Below are 14770 nucleotides of genomic sequence, written 5' to 3'. Positions count from 1 at the left end.
TACGGTCATTCTCTATCTGCGACTAGCTAAAGACGTCAAGCAGTATTCACCTACATCTCCACACTTAAAAGCATATTAAAGATACTATAAGACTTGGCTCTTGCATTATCCAGGCAAACTATTGTTTTTAAAAAAGGGAAAGGGGTGAACATCATGATTTTCTTGGAAAACTGAAGCTCAAAGGAGAAGTCATGAGAGTTCATCCCTCTTAAGACATGATGCAGAAACATGAACAGAACTTAAATATTTCAGTTTACTGTAGTCCAAAAAAGGGAATGGCTGAGATCCTGCACTGAGAGATGTATGCCTGGCACATACCGTATTTTCCGGTATACTAGACGACTTTTTAGGCCTGAAAAATCTTATGAAAAGTCGGGGGACGTCTAGTATGGTGGGTATAAAATTAAAATAATAATAATTAAAAGAAAAAATAAAATACAACTATCTTAGGAGGGAGGGAGGAGGAGGGCGGAGTGAGGGCACAGGGAGGAGGAGTGGCAGGGCGTATGGCCAGGGGTGATCGCCCGCTGGGCTGTCCCCGCTCTCCCTGCCCTACTTTCATAGCCCTCCTCTACCTCTGACGTTCACTTCCTTCGAAGGCAACCGAGCTCTTCTCGGCCCAAGGAAGCGCTTTCGGATGGATCCCAGCAGCCCCGGCGTCGTCTTGCTTGGGATGTGCTCGCTGAGACATTTTGGGAGTCATAGTTTCTTGACTCCTATGGCTCTCGGAATGCCTCAGCAAGAATATCTCAGGCATGCTGCTGCCGGCGTTGCTGGGAGTCTTCATCTGAAGGCGCTTCCTTGTGCCTCTGGATGACGACTCCCAGCAGCCCCGGGCGGTGCCGTGCCTGGGATGTGTTCGCTGAGGCATTCTGAGAGCCATAGGAATCAGGGAACTACGGCTCCCAGAATGCCTGTGAGCACATCCCAGGCATGCTGCTGCCGAGGCTGCAGGGAGTCTGAGAGCTGTAGGAGTTGCCAGGGCTGCCGGGAATCATCTTGCACCTTCGAACGCCGACTCTCTGCAGCAGCATGCCTGGGATGTTCTCACCGAGGCATTCTGGGAGCCGTAGTTACCTGACTCCTACCGCTCTCAGAATGCCTCAGCAAGCACATCCCAGGCATGTTGCCACTCAGGGCTGCTGGAGTCGTCATCCGGAGGCGCTTCCTTGGGCCTAAGGCGAGCCCAGTGGCCTTCGGAGAAGGTGAGTGGCGGGGCAGACGTGGGCCTTGAACGTAGAGTGGGTAGATCAGCAGGGGCCGTAGGGACAGCCCAGCAGGTCATCACCCCCAGCTCCATGGAATGCGGAGTTGTCTTAAACAGCGAGTATATCCCTAATTCTGTATTTTGTGTTGAAAAATTGGGGGGTCGTGTTATACCCCCAGTCGCCTTCTATGCTGGACAATACGGTAGTTACATTTGTGTAGTTAACATCTCCCAGTGAAATCACTGTATTTAAAGAGATAGAACCATTCCAACATGGACACTTCCATATGGCTGGAGAGCAGAGAGAACTAACATAGAAATGTCCAGCTTTTTTCCTTGATGTGCCCACAGGAACACTCAAGTAGAAGATAATATCCTCACTGCATGTCAAACTACAGGAAAAAAGATGGGATGCACCTCCATTGATCCCACTGCTCTCCAGCAATATGTGTTGGGGGGCTTGTGGTGCTTAAAAGGTAGGTTTGGAGGAAGATTTGGGTCACTGAAAAGTCAATATGGAATTCTGATCTCTGCAAAAAATGGTAAAGGTAAAGATTTTCCCCTGACATTAAGTCCAGTTGTGTTTGACTCTGGGGATTGGTGTTCATCTCCATTTGTAAGCCGAAGAGCCGGCATTGTCCGTAGACACCTCCAAGGTCATGTGGCCGGCATGACTGCATGGAGCTCTATTACCTTCCCACTGGAGTGGTACCTATTGATCTACTCACATGTGCATGTTTTCGAATGCTAGGTTGGCAGAAGCTGGGGCTGACAGCGGAAGCTCACACCACTCCCCAGATTTGAACCTGTGACCTTTTGGTCAACAAGCTCAGCAGCTCAGTGGTTTAACCCACTGCGCCACCGAAGGCTCCCAAAATGTAAATTGGGCTTATGCCACAACTCACAACACAAAAAATGGTTACACTAGTGTAAATTGGGCTTATGCCACAACTCACGAACAGGATACCAAGCAATGGTTAGGAATGGCTGTAGAAAGACTTCCTTTTATCTCACTTCTTCTCCCCAAGGGTGACAGTGTGCTCCACCTCATGCTTGATCATGACATGAAGCCATGGGCCTTGCCGTCCCTGCCACAAAAGTGGATCGTGTGCCCTCATAAGACAGTTAAATCATCCCAACCTGACCTGACCTGCAGTGCCAGTTTGGTTATGTTTGGTTTACTTATTATTTGCCACAGGCTTTTTTTTTGAAGTGACCCAGAATAACACATTTCCTCCCGCCTTTCAAGACGCTGGAAGCTCTCTCCCTCCTCCATGTCAAATAAAGCACGCTCCTTTTGGCACGAGAAGAAACAAAAGCCTGCTAACAAGGCTGCATCACTGCTCAGCAACTGCAACCAACAAAAGGCATCTACACAAGATTACACTGGCCAGAACGACACCAGCTGCTTCGATAAAGCATAATATGCACCAGCCCAAGGAATGGGCTCCAATGCTTGCACTAGCAGAAGCATCTGAAAAGTAATGGTTGAAAAGAATTGGTTGCCAGCTCATCACAAAAGGGGTGGTGGTGTTGCAAAATATATTTCAACGCTGGTGCTTTTTCTATTGGTCTGTTGGCATCTAGTTAGAACCACCCAGACTGCGAGGCTAGCAAGGCACTGGGGTTGTATTGCAAGAAGATCAAATCCACAGTGTGAATATGCTTTCCCCCCCCAAGGGCTGGAGGATTAATGCCATATCATATCAAGTATGTGTGTGTGTTAAAGAAAACTTTATGCTGGTAATTATTATGTGCAGCTGCTAATGTAGGTCAACTAGTACGTTTGGGGTATAACTGTATGGTTTTTAGAATACAGTTCAGCTTTTGCTCAGGCATTTTGCTCAACCATTGCTACTGCTCTCTCATGGGATCAGGCAAAACTTTCCTGGGGGAAAAACGATGCAAGGATGTGTTTGAGGAATGATTGCCTTAGCCCCTTGTCCCTGGGTTGTGAACATGTGTCTCTCCCTAAAAATAGTTACCATTAAAAGCAATTTTCCCCGAGGACTGGAGGATTAATGCCATATCATATCAAGCATGTGTGTGTGTGTTAAAGAAAACTTGATGCTAGTAATTATTATGTGCAGCTGCTAATGTAGGTCAACTAGTAAGTTTGGGGTATAACTGTATGGTTTTTAGCATACAGTTCAGCCTTTGGTCAGGCATTTTGCTCAACCATTGCTACTGCTCTCTCATGGGATCAGGCAAAACTTTCCTGGGGGGGGGGGGAGACGCAAGGATGTGTTTGAGAAATGATTGCCCCAGCCCCTCGTCCCTGGGTTATGAACACCTGTCTCTCCCTAAAAATAGTTCCCATTAAAAAATTTTTTCCCAAGGACTGGAGGATTAATGCCATATCATATCAAGTATGTGTGTGTGTTAAAAAAAACTTTATACTGGTAATTATTATGTGCAGCTGCTAATGTAGGTCAACTAGTAAGTTTGGGGTATAACTGTATGGTTTTTAGAATACAGTTCAGCTTTTGCTCTGGGGCATTTTGCTCAGGCATTTTGCTCAACTATTTCTATGGCTCTCTCATGGGATCAGGCAAAACATTCCTGGGGGGGAAAAGATGCAAGGATGTGTTTGAGGAATGATTGCCCCAGCCTCTCGTCCCTGGGTTATGAACACGTGTCTCTCCCTAAAAATAGTTCCCATTAATTTTTCCCCCCAAGGACTGGAGGATTAATGCCATATCATATCAAGTATGTGTGTGTGTTAAAGAAAACTTTATACTGGTAATTATTATGTGCAGCTGCTAATGTAGGTCAACTAGTAAGTTTGGGGTATAACTGTATGGCTTTTAGAATACAGTTCAGCTTTTGCTCTGAGGCATTTTGCTCAACCATTTCTACTGCTCTCTCATGGGATCAGGCAAAACTTTCCTGGGGGGGGGGGGGGGGAGACGCAAGGATGTGTTTGAGAAATGATTGCCCCAGCCCCTCGTCCCTGGGTTATGAACACCTGTCTCTCCCTAAAAATAGTTCCCATTAAAAAAATTTATCCCCGAGGACTGGAGGATTAATGCCATATCATATCAAGTATGTGTGTGTGTTAAAGAAAACGTTATGCTGGTAATTATTATGTGCAGCTGCTAATGTAGGTCAACTAGTAAGTTTGGGGTATAACTGTATGGTTTTTAGAATACAGTTCAGCCTTTGCTCAGGTATTTTGCTCAACCATTTCTACTGCTCTCTCATGGGATCAGGCAAAACATTCCTGGGGGGTAAAAGATGCAAGGATGTGTTTGAGGAATGATTGCTCCAGCCCTTGTCCCTGGGTTATGAACACGTGTCTCTCCCTAAAAATAGTTCCCATTAAAAATTAAGATTTGGTCTCGGTAAAATTGAAAGTGCGTCCCTCCTGTTCCCTCCCAAGTAAGGCTTTGGTTGCTCTGATCAGAGCTTCAAGAATGAATAATATAACAATCTTCAGTACAAGGAGAGGGAGGAACAGGAGAAGTAAGGCAGAGGAATGTAAAAACGGTTCTTAAAAGGCACTTTGGTACAAAATGGCTCGGAAGCCATTTCTAAAATCATCGCAGCCGGCATCATCAAGGAGGCAATTTATGCTCCTCGTCTGTAGAGCTTTACAGGTGTCTAGATGTGTGTCGCAAGGGGATATCTTGACAAGCCCCTCGACTCCTCTTCTCCCCGCTCCCTCCCCACCCACCAGATTCAAGACACAAAAGGCTGCTCCAAGGGGGGACTTTTCTCCCTCCGCCTCCCTCCCTTGCAGAAGTCATGCTAATTCCCAGGCACACAGAGGATGAAGCCTGCCCGGTCCTTCGTGAAGTTTGGCTCCGATTGGTTGATCCTGGTTTCCACGGAGACGGTGCATTTCCGACCATGCATGCTGCACTGGACAGGGTTGGTGACGCTCACTTGCAGGCGGCGTTTCTCACTGCAAGGCGAGACAGAAAAATGACAGAGGGTTAATAGTAGGCAGACGGAGTTGTGGGGGAGGGCAAAAGAAACGGGATGTGCTCTGCAAAGGGTCATCTTGAACTTCAGAGATCACCTCCGCCACTTCCCAGCAGCTTGGGAGGCAGTGATTAACAACAGAGATTAGAAGGGATCAGGCGGATGAGAAGGGAAAGAAAATACAACTGCCTTCAGCCACAGTTCTGACAAGACCATCAATGCTAGCCATGGGAAAATGAGACACCTTGTATAATAATCTATGTATATAATAAAAGTCAGTGTTTGTATGCGGAGGAAGGTGTATGTGGCAGCTTTCTGATTGGCTGCCACTTTCACAGTCCACGGGTGACAGACCTGGACCAAACTTGGCACATATAACCCCCATGACCCCCTTTACGTCCTGGTGAAGTTGGGGGAGGACAGACAAAGGATGATGGTATTTGTAGTACCTCCACTCACTTCCCGAGACTGCTGCGACCCTCATCCAATGACCAATCAAGACCAAACTTGGCACACATAACCCCCATGACCCTCTTTACATCCTGGTGAGGGTTGGGGGAGGACGGACAATGGATGATGGGATTTGTAGTACTTCCCCACCCCTTTTGTTCCCACATACTACTGCGGCCCCCAACAAAGACCAAACTTGACACACAGAGCCCCCATGACCCACTCTACATCCTACTGTTGTTTGGAGGAGGGTGGGCCATGGATGATGGGACTTGCAGTACATCCACTCACTTCCCAAGACTGCTGCAACCCTCATCCAGTGACTGATCAAGACCAAACTTGGCACACAGAGCCCCCATGACCCACTCTACATCCTGGTGCTGTTTGGAGGTCGATGGACCATGGACGATGGGACTTGCAGTACCTTCACTAACTTCCTGAGAGCACTGTGAGCCGCATAAATAACTGATAAAGACCAACCTTAGTGCACAATGCTTTTCTCAAATTACCTGGGCAGCGCCGGGTCCCCAAGCTAGTATGATAATAATAATAAAACTTTATTTATACTTCACTCCATCTCCCCCAGGGGGACTCGGTGCGGCTTACATAAGGCCACGCCCATCGGTACAATACACACAACTTAACACAAAAGCATAAAAAAACCAGAAAATAAAATACATAAAATAGAAAACCAATATAATAAACGACACAGCAACATGAAATCAACTATTGGAAACACAAAAGATTTTCACTGGGCAGGGCCAAATTCAAAGATAACATTTTAAAACACTGGGAGATAGGACAATGTAAATTATCAGGGAGGAGGATCCAGGGATGAGGAAGGATTTAATTGCAGAAACCATAAAATAAAGTGCTTCTGAGGTCAATTTGTGCAAAGTTGGTCAGGGAGTATCTTACACTCAATCACTGAAGGCACTTTGGAATAAGCAGATTTTCAGGTTCCTCCTGAAGATTGCCAGCGTAGGGGCCTGCCTAATATCCCTGGGGAGTGAATTCCAGAGCCGGGGGGCCACTACAGAGAAGGCCCTATCTCTCGTCCCCACAAGTTGCACTTGCAATGCAGGCGGGAGAAGAGCCTCTCCAGAAGATCGAAGAGATCATGTGGGTTCGTAAGCGGAAATGCGGTTGCGCAGGTAGGCGGGTCCCAAACTGTTCCTCTTGCCTGGGTGCAATGCTGTTGTGTCTTCTGCATTGGACTTGGCTGAAATACACTTAGCGCAATACATTCCAACATCATGGTTTAAACATTTAGAGGCTATAATATGAAGCTTCAAACTATAGTTAATTTAACCAGTGCACAAATCCAAGAGGACCAGGCCCTCTAAGTTTTAAAACAGACCTTGTTTGCATTTGTTTTAATGACTTGGCTTTGACAGCAGACCAAACGACAAGAGTTTAGAGTCTTTCTGATGCGGTTTCAGCTTGAGCAAATCTCCAGAGGAAACAATAGACTAAAACAAGCACAAACACAAACACAGGATTCATTTTAAAGTAACTAGTGAACTAGTATAATCCCCATTAGGCTTTCATTCTACACACACTCGCCGTTGGGTAAATCCTATTGGCTTTCATGGGGTTTAGTGCTAAATTAATATATATGGACAGGAGTATGGACCATCCAGAACTACTAAATTTGGATACTAAATTTTAAAATGACTTCTCTCCATCCCATGTTGGTGTTTCTAATGAAGCAGGAAGGCAGGAAGTGGCAATTCTGAGGAACACCTCCTCCCACATATATCTAACAATAATGCTAAATGCAGGAAGTAAAAAATGCAGTTAGCAAGAATGAGAAAAGATGCTACAGTCTGAGTTGGTATGAGTTTTCTGGGCTATATGGCCATGTTCCAGAAGCATTCTCTCCTGATGTTGTGCCCACATCTATAGCAGACATCCTCAGAGGTTGTGAGGTCTGTTGGAAACTAGGCAAGTTGGGTTTATATATCTGCGGAGAAGATATATAAACCACTGAAATCCACAAGCACGTGGACAATTACAACAGAAAGGAGGAAACAATGAACAAGAACAAAATCTGGCTGTTGTTGTTCATTCATTCAGTCGTTTCCGACTCTTCGTGACTTCATAGTCCATGCCAGAGCTCCCTGTCAGTCATCACCACCCCCAGCTCCTTCAAGGTCAATCCAGTCACTTCAAGGACATCCATTCATCTTGCCCTTGGTCGGCCCCTCTTCCTTTTTCCTTCCATTTTCCCCAGCATCATTGTCTTCTCTAAGCTTTCCTGTCTTCTCATGATGTGGCCAAAGTACTTCATCTTGGCCTCTACTATTCTTCCCTCCAATGAGCAGTCAAGCTTTATTTCTTGAAGTATGGAGTGGTTGGATCTTCTCGCTGTCCAAGGCACTCTCAGCACTTTCCTCCAACACTACAGTTCAAAAGCATCTATCTTCCTTTGCTCAGCCTGCCTTTGCTCAGCTGCAAGGTCATTCAATGCTAGTCAAGGTGACCAATTGCAACATTCACACTTGCCTCAAACAGACAAGAGTTCTTTCTCCCACCCTGGTCATTCCACAGATATATAAACCCCACTTGCCTAGTTTCCAACAGACCTCACAACCTCTGAGGATGCCTGCCATAGATTTGGGTGAAACGTCAGGAGAGAATGCTTCTGGAATATGGCCATACAGCCTGGAAAACTCACAGCAGCCCAGTGATTGAAGCCATAACGGCCTTGGACAACACATGCTAAAGTCTGTTTGGGTTTTTCCAAAAGGCCTTTTATTGTTTCTTGAAAAGGGGGGACAAATCCCACTTTTTTAAAAAAAAGGGTTTTCACAAAACACTGCTAGATTTGGTTTCCTTTCGCACACCTCTGCTAATTGTCTTTTTTCAATGCTTTCCTACAGAAATTGAGTTCCCACTTTTAGAAAGAAGGAGGAAAGCCTAGTACATTATTTAGGGTCTATTCTTATGCACACATCCTGGGGAAGGAAAGAGTCGTGAAATTCAATGGGTCTTACTTTTGCAAAAGTATGCTTAAGCTTGTGCTGTGAATGGTCACAATCCTTTCTTTGAAAGAAACAGCCTGACAAAAATAAAAAAAGGCACACAATGTTTTACACTCTGTCAGACCAGGGTGCCATCAGGTCAGCAGGCAAAGTCTTCCACCGCTCCAGGTATTTAATACTTCTTTACGTACGCCACAATGAGGTGCACGGAAAATCCCTGATTAATTTGCTATTTTCGCAGTGTCTTAGCAGACATAGCTGGACACGTGATACAGCTGCAACAGGCCATAGGTGCTCGTAGAAGCAGTTTTAATATGAGCATGATGGTGTCGGGACAACATTTTGCACTCTTAAAAGGAACAGAATTGTGTGTATGTAAGAAACTAATATATTTAAGCTAGCATTGTATCCAACACTATCATTCACTCACACACACACACACACACATATATATAATCTAGAATTTCACACAAACACACACACACAGAGTATATGTTTATATATCTGTGGATAAACCCCACTTTCCTAGTTTCCAACAGACCTCACAACCTCTGAGGATGCCTGCCACAGACGTGGGCGAAACCTCAGGAGAGAATGCTTCTGGAACATGGCCATACAACCCGGAAAATTCACAACAATTCAGTGATTCCGGCCATGAAAGCCTTTGACAATACATGTTTATAGTCAATACGTTCAGAGGAAATTCAACAGTAGAAATGATTCTGGGCACCACAATTGAAGAGAGATATTGAGAAGCTGGAATGTGTCCAGAGAAGGGTGACTAAAATGATCGCAGGTCTGGAGAACAAACCCTATGAGGAGTGGCTTAAAGAGCTGGGCATGTTTAGCCTGAAGAAGAGAAGGCTGAGAGGAGACTTGATGGCCATGTATAAATATGTGAGAGGAAGTCATAGGGAGGAGGGAGCGAAATTGTTTTCTGCTGCCCTGGAGACAACGGCTCCAAACTACAAGAAAAGAGATTCCATCTGAACATTAGGAAGAACTTCCTGACTATGAGAGCTGTTCAGCAGTGGAACTCTCTGCCCTGGAGTGTGGTGGAAGCTTCTTCTTTGGAAGCTTTTAAATAGAGGCTGGATGGCCATCTGTCGGGGGTGCTTTGAATGCAATTTTCCTGCTTTTTGCAGGGGGTTGGACTGGATGGCCCATGAGGTCTCTTCCAACTCTATGATTCTATGATATTATTCATAAAATCACTGCTATTAACATAAACAAATACTGAGTGGATTAATTTATATGCAGGGTAATGAGAAACATCAACCAGACTGAAGTAATGGTTTGGCAACAGATTAGAACTGGAATTCTTGATGAATCCTAAGTGTGAAAAACCGAATTAGCTACCTCGTTGGAAAACATAATAGAGATTTGAAAAGCTATTTTCTTGGACTATATTTCCCAGAATATCCTTTCAAATATGGTCCCTCTCCATCCAACTGATAGACAGAATAAAGGAGTAGAGTACATTTTCACAGAAGTACATTGGTTCTGTTTTCTGCCTCTTTTATCACCAGAAGTCCTACATTAAAGATCATGTAACCCACCCCCTCTCTCCCATCACTAAGTTATGACTATGAGCTTCTAGTTCTACTCTATGAACTGCTACTCTGGTTTAAAGCTCCTGTTGATTCCAGAGAAAGGTTCCATTTTACCATTCTTTTACCAGCCTTTGCGTATGTGCCATTGGCCATGTCGGCTGTATTTACTGCTAGGTTAACAGGGACAGGAATATTGCCTATCATTACAAAGTGACTTCAGTAATTAATTTCTGATAAAGCAAACAAACACACCTCAAAGATGTGGCAAGTGATAATGTGATCTAGCATGGTTACATCCACTTTTGTCAGGACAATTAAAACTTGTGCACCAGTTGCACCCGTACCTTGGGAAGCCAGACTTGGCCACAGTGATACATGCTCTTGTTACATCCCAAATAGTCTACTGCAACACACTCTATGTGGGGTTGCATTTGAAGACTGTTTAGAAGCTTCAAGTAGTCCAATGTGTGGCAGCCAGACTGCTCACTGGAGTGGTGTATAGGGAGCATACAACCGCCCTGTTATGTCAGCTCTACTGGCTGCCAGTCTGCTACCGAGCACAATTCAAAGTTCTGGCTTTAGCCCATAAAGCCCTAAAAGGTTCTAGCTCAGCTTACTTGTCCGAATGCATCTCCCTCTATGATCCACCTCTGAGGTTATGATCATCCTGCTCTTACTGCCTATTACAGGGAAAACCAGCTGATCCCTAATCCATCTAAAACACAGACATGTGCTTTTCACCTTAAGAACAGACAAGCATCCCGAGCTCTGAGGATCACCTGGGGAGGAATCCCACTGGAGCATTGCAGCACACCCAAATACCTGGAAGTCACTCTGGGCCGTGCTCTGACCTACAAGAAGCACTGCCTGAACATCAAGCAAAAAGTGGGTACTAGAAACAATATCATACGAAAGCTGACTGGCACAACCTGGGGATCACAACCAGACACAGTGAAGACATCTGCCCTTGCACTATGCTACTCTGCTGCTGAGTATGCATGCCCGGTGTGGAACACATCTCACCACGCTAAAACAGTGTATGTGGCTGTTAATGAGACATGCCGCATTATCACGGGGTGTCTGTGCCCTACACCACTGGGGAAATTACACTGTCTAGCCGGTATTGCACCACCTGACATCCGCCGGGAAGTAGCAGCCAATAGTGAAAGGACCAAGGTGGAGACATCTCCAGCTCATCCCTTGTTTGGGCATCAGCCAGCACGCCAACGACTTAAATCAAGAAATAGTTTTCTAAGATCTACAGAGATACTCGCTGGAACACCTCAGCAAGCGAGAGTCCAAAAGTGGCAGGCTCAAACCCAGAACCTCAATCAATGGCTGATACCAAATGAGAGACTCCCTCCTGGGCATACAGAAAACTGGGCGACTTGGAAGGCGCTGAACAGACTGCGCTCTGGCACCACGAGATGCAGAGCCAATCTTAAGAAATGGGGCTACAAAGTGGAATCCACGAAATGCGAGTGTGGAGAAGAGCAAACCACAGACCACCTACTGCAATGCAGCCTGAGCCCTGCCACATGCATAATGGAGGGCCTCCTTGCGGCAACACCAGAGGCACTCCAAGTGGCCAGCTACTGGTCAAAGGACATTTAATCAACTACCAAGCTTGCAAATTCTGTGTTTTGCCTGTTTGTTTGTTTTTGTTAAAAATGTAATACAAATGTCTGGTTGCTGATGACACGATAAATAAATAAATCATCCTGAGAGGACCTGCTCTTTGTACCACTTCCTTTGCAGGTGTGGTTGGCGGGGACAAGAGATAGGGCCTTCACAGTGGTGGCCCCTTGTCTATGGAACTCCCTCCCCAGCAAAATTAGATCAGCTCCCTCCCTCCTGACTTTAAGGAAAATACTAAAAATGTGGCTATGAGACCAAACTTTTGGTCAGTAATTTTGAGGGTTCTTGCCATACATCAAGGGAACCACTGACCGCATAGGGAAGCTGATGAGGAAACACAACATTCAAACTATCTACAGACCCACTAAGAAAATCCAACAAATGCTACGTTCAGCAAAGGACAAGAGGGATCCTCTCACTTCTGCAGGAGTCTACCGTATACCATGCAGCTGTGGGTATATATAAATAGGGACCACCGAACGCAGCATTGCCCAAACACGAATCAAGGAACATGAAAGGCACTGCAGACTACTTCAACCAGAGAAGTCAGCCAAAACAGAGCACCTGATGAACCAACCAGGACACAGCATATTATTTGAGAACACAGAAGTGCTGGACCACTCTCACAACCACCATGTCAGACTACACAGAGAAGCCATTGAAATCCACAAGCATGTGGACAATTTCAACAGAAAGGAGGAAACTATGAAAATGAACAAAATATGGCTACCAATATTAAAAAAAACTCTAAAATTATAACAGTAAAACAACACTCAAACACAGGGGAACTCCAGAGGGGAAACAATCAAGGACAGCGAATCACCTCTCAACAAAAGATTCCCCCAGGCACTAACAATCCACACCTAAAAACCGTCAGATCATCAAATGCTAATCAAGGTGGCCAACTGAAACATTCACACCTAGCTCCAATGGACAAGAGTTCTTTCTCCCACCCAGGAACGTCCTTGCAGACAGCCAATTCTTTCACACCAGAAGCGACTTGCAGTTTCTCAAGTTACTCCTGACACGACAAATATATATATATATATATATATATATATATATATATATATTTTCACAGATATATAAACCCAATTTTCCTAGTTTCCAACAGACCTCACGACCTCTGAGGATGCTTGCCATAGATACAGGCGAAACGTCAGGAGAGAGTACTTCTAGAACATGGATATATAGCCCGAAACACCTACAACAACCCAATTTTTGATTAGTGCAATAAGTGCAATGAGAACTGGAATAGATTTGGATTTTTTTGACTACATCGTTTTAATTATTAGTATTAATGTTTCATGTTTTTAACTTTTTGGTTTTTAATGTATTTGTTTATTTTATTTGTATGTATATTTTTGTGGCATCAAACTGTTAGCTACTTGTAAGGCTGCTCTGAGTCCCCTTCAGGGTGAGAAGGGTGGGTATAATTATGGTAAATAAATAATAATTAACAAAGAGTATCCATGCATGCAACGAATGCCTAGCTTAGTCTCTTTTTTCAGTTACTAGTCTCTTAAACAGAGCTTTCCAAATATTCATGTTGGTGACACACTTTTCAGACATGCATCATTTCACAACACAGCAATTCAATTTTACTAGCAAACGGGAGCTTAGATCAACCTCTTGTAAAAGATATGGATAGATAGATAAAACTGTAATAACAAGATGGATGGGGACACAACATATCTCAAGAACATCTTTCATTTATATATTAAAAAATATATGATTTATTGCTGATGTGACATAGGCTCAGAGGTTTCTTGTTATGTTTGCAAAACACACCTACGTATTGTTGTGACACAGTTTGGAAAGTTCTGCTCTAAACGTTTGTCATAAATTGGGATGTTGATGGGACGAGTAAGTAAATATTCTCTCTGTCTTTTTCTCAAACACACACAGTCTCCAAAGACCGTCTTGGTGAAAATGGTGTGTACATCTAAAAGTATACGTAACTATCAAAACAACACCAAGAAACAGTATACAGATTTATCAAAACAACACAGAAAGTTATTTACACATAGTCTCAAGTCCGCAGTTCAGTTCTGTCACCTTTAGCCTTACAAAACCACAAAAGTGATTCATTCAGAAGACACAAGAGAAGCTGTTTTTCCTCTTCCCACTGTCATGGGAATTGAAGGAGGCTGCTCTCCTTTCGTTACAAAAACAAACACCGAGAACGGTCTGACCACTGGTTGAAAAAGAAGCAGTATTTACTTTTCTGGTTTGTGCCCCTAGTTTTCATTTCAAAGCTAAGTGAGGTCAGGTATCTCTCTGGGGTCAAAATTTGCACAGAGAAGGAAGGGACAGTAGCAGCAACATGTCTAACCACAAAGGGCTTTTGAAATCTGTGACATGTTCCTTCAGCTTTCAAGTTGACATTTTGGACCTGAAGTCCAAGATTAAATGGAAAAGGCAAGTGGCAATTCAAAAAGCTAGACAGGAAGAGCTGATATAAATTATAGGAAAATTCAACCAGTTTAATTATAGAAAGCTTGACAAAAGGGAAACTGGAAATCCACTTTTAAAATTAATGTATGTGTATGCTTGCAATTTAGAATTATATGTCATTAGAGAAGAGATGTACGTTGTGTAGTTTTTAATGTAATTTTTTGTTTAGGTGTGTCTATGTTTATGTACACAAAAGTAGTGTTGCTTTTTCGTGAGTTTCCTTCTGTTAAAAGGAAGCTCCTCGGGTGCTGGATGAGTGCCTGACCACTGTGGCTGTCTGGATGAGGACAAACAGGCTGAAGATCAATCCCGACAAGACAGAGGTCCTCCTGGTAGATCATAAACCAGATCGGGGTATAGGGTGGCGACCTTTCTTGGACGGGGTTGCACTCCCCCTGAAGTCACAGTCCGCAGTTTGGGTGTCCTCTTGGACTCATCACTTACACATGACGCTCAGGCATCGTCCAGGAGGGCCTTTGCACAATTAAGACTCGAGCACCAACTGCGACCGTATCTCGTGAAGGCGGATCTGGCCAGGGTGGTCCATGCCT

General features: G+C 44.4%; 1 protein-coding gene across 1 annotated transcript in view; it reads right to left on the bottom strand.

The window, feature by feature from the left end:
- Positions 1 to 740: 740 nt before the first annotated feature.
- MYO1D (myosin ID) overlaps positions 741 to 14770 on the bottom strand; it is a 280311-nt gene continuing 266281 nt past the window's right edge. Inside the window, exon 22 of the mRNA XM_060781183.2 lies at positions 741 to 5114. Coding sequence (XP_060637166.2) covers positions 4958 to 5114 — 157 coding nt within the window. The 3' untranslated portion in view covers positions 741 to 4957. The remainder of the gene's footprint in view (positions 5115 to 14770) is intronic.

The sequence above is a fragment of the Anolis sagrei genome, chromosome 6 (assembly GCF_037176765.1).
Source record: "Anolis sagrei isolate rAnoSag1 chromosome 6, rAnoSag1.mat, whole genome shotgun sequence".
Taxonomy (NCBI): Eukaryota; Metazoa; Chordata; class Lepidosauria; order Squamata; family Dactyloidae; genus Anolis; species Anolis sagrei.
This window is presented reverse-complemented; position numbering and strand designations above follow the sequence as displayed.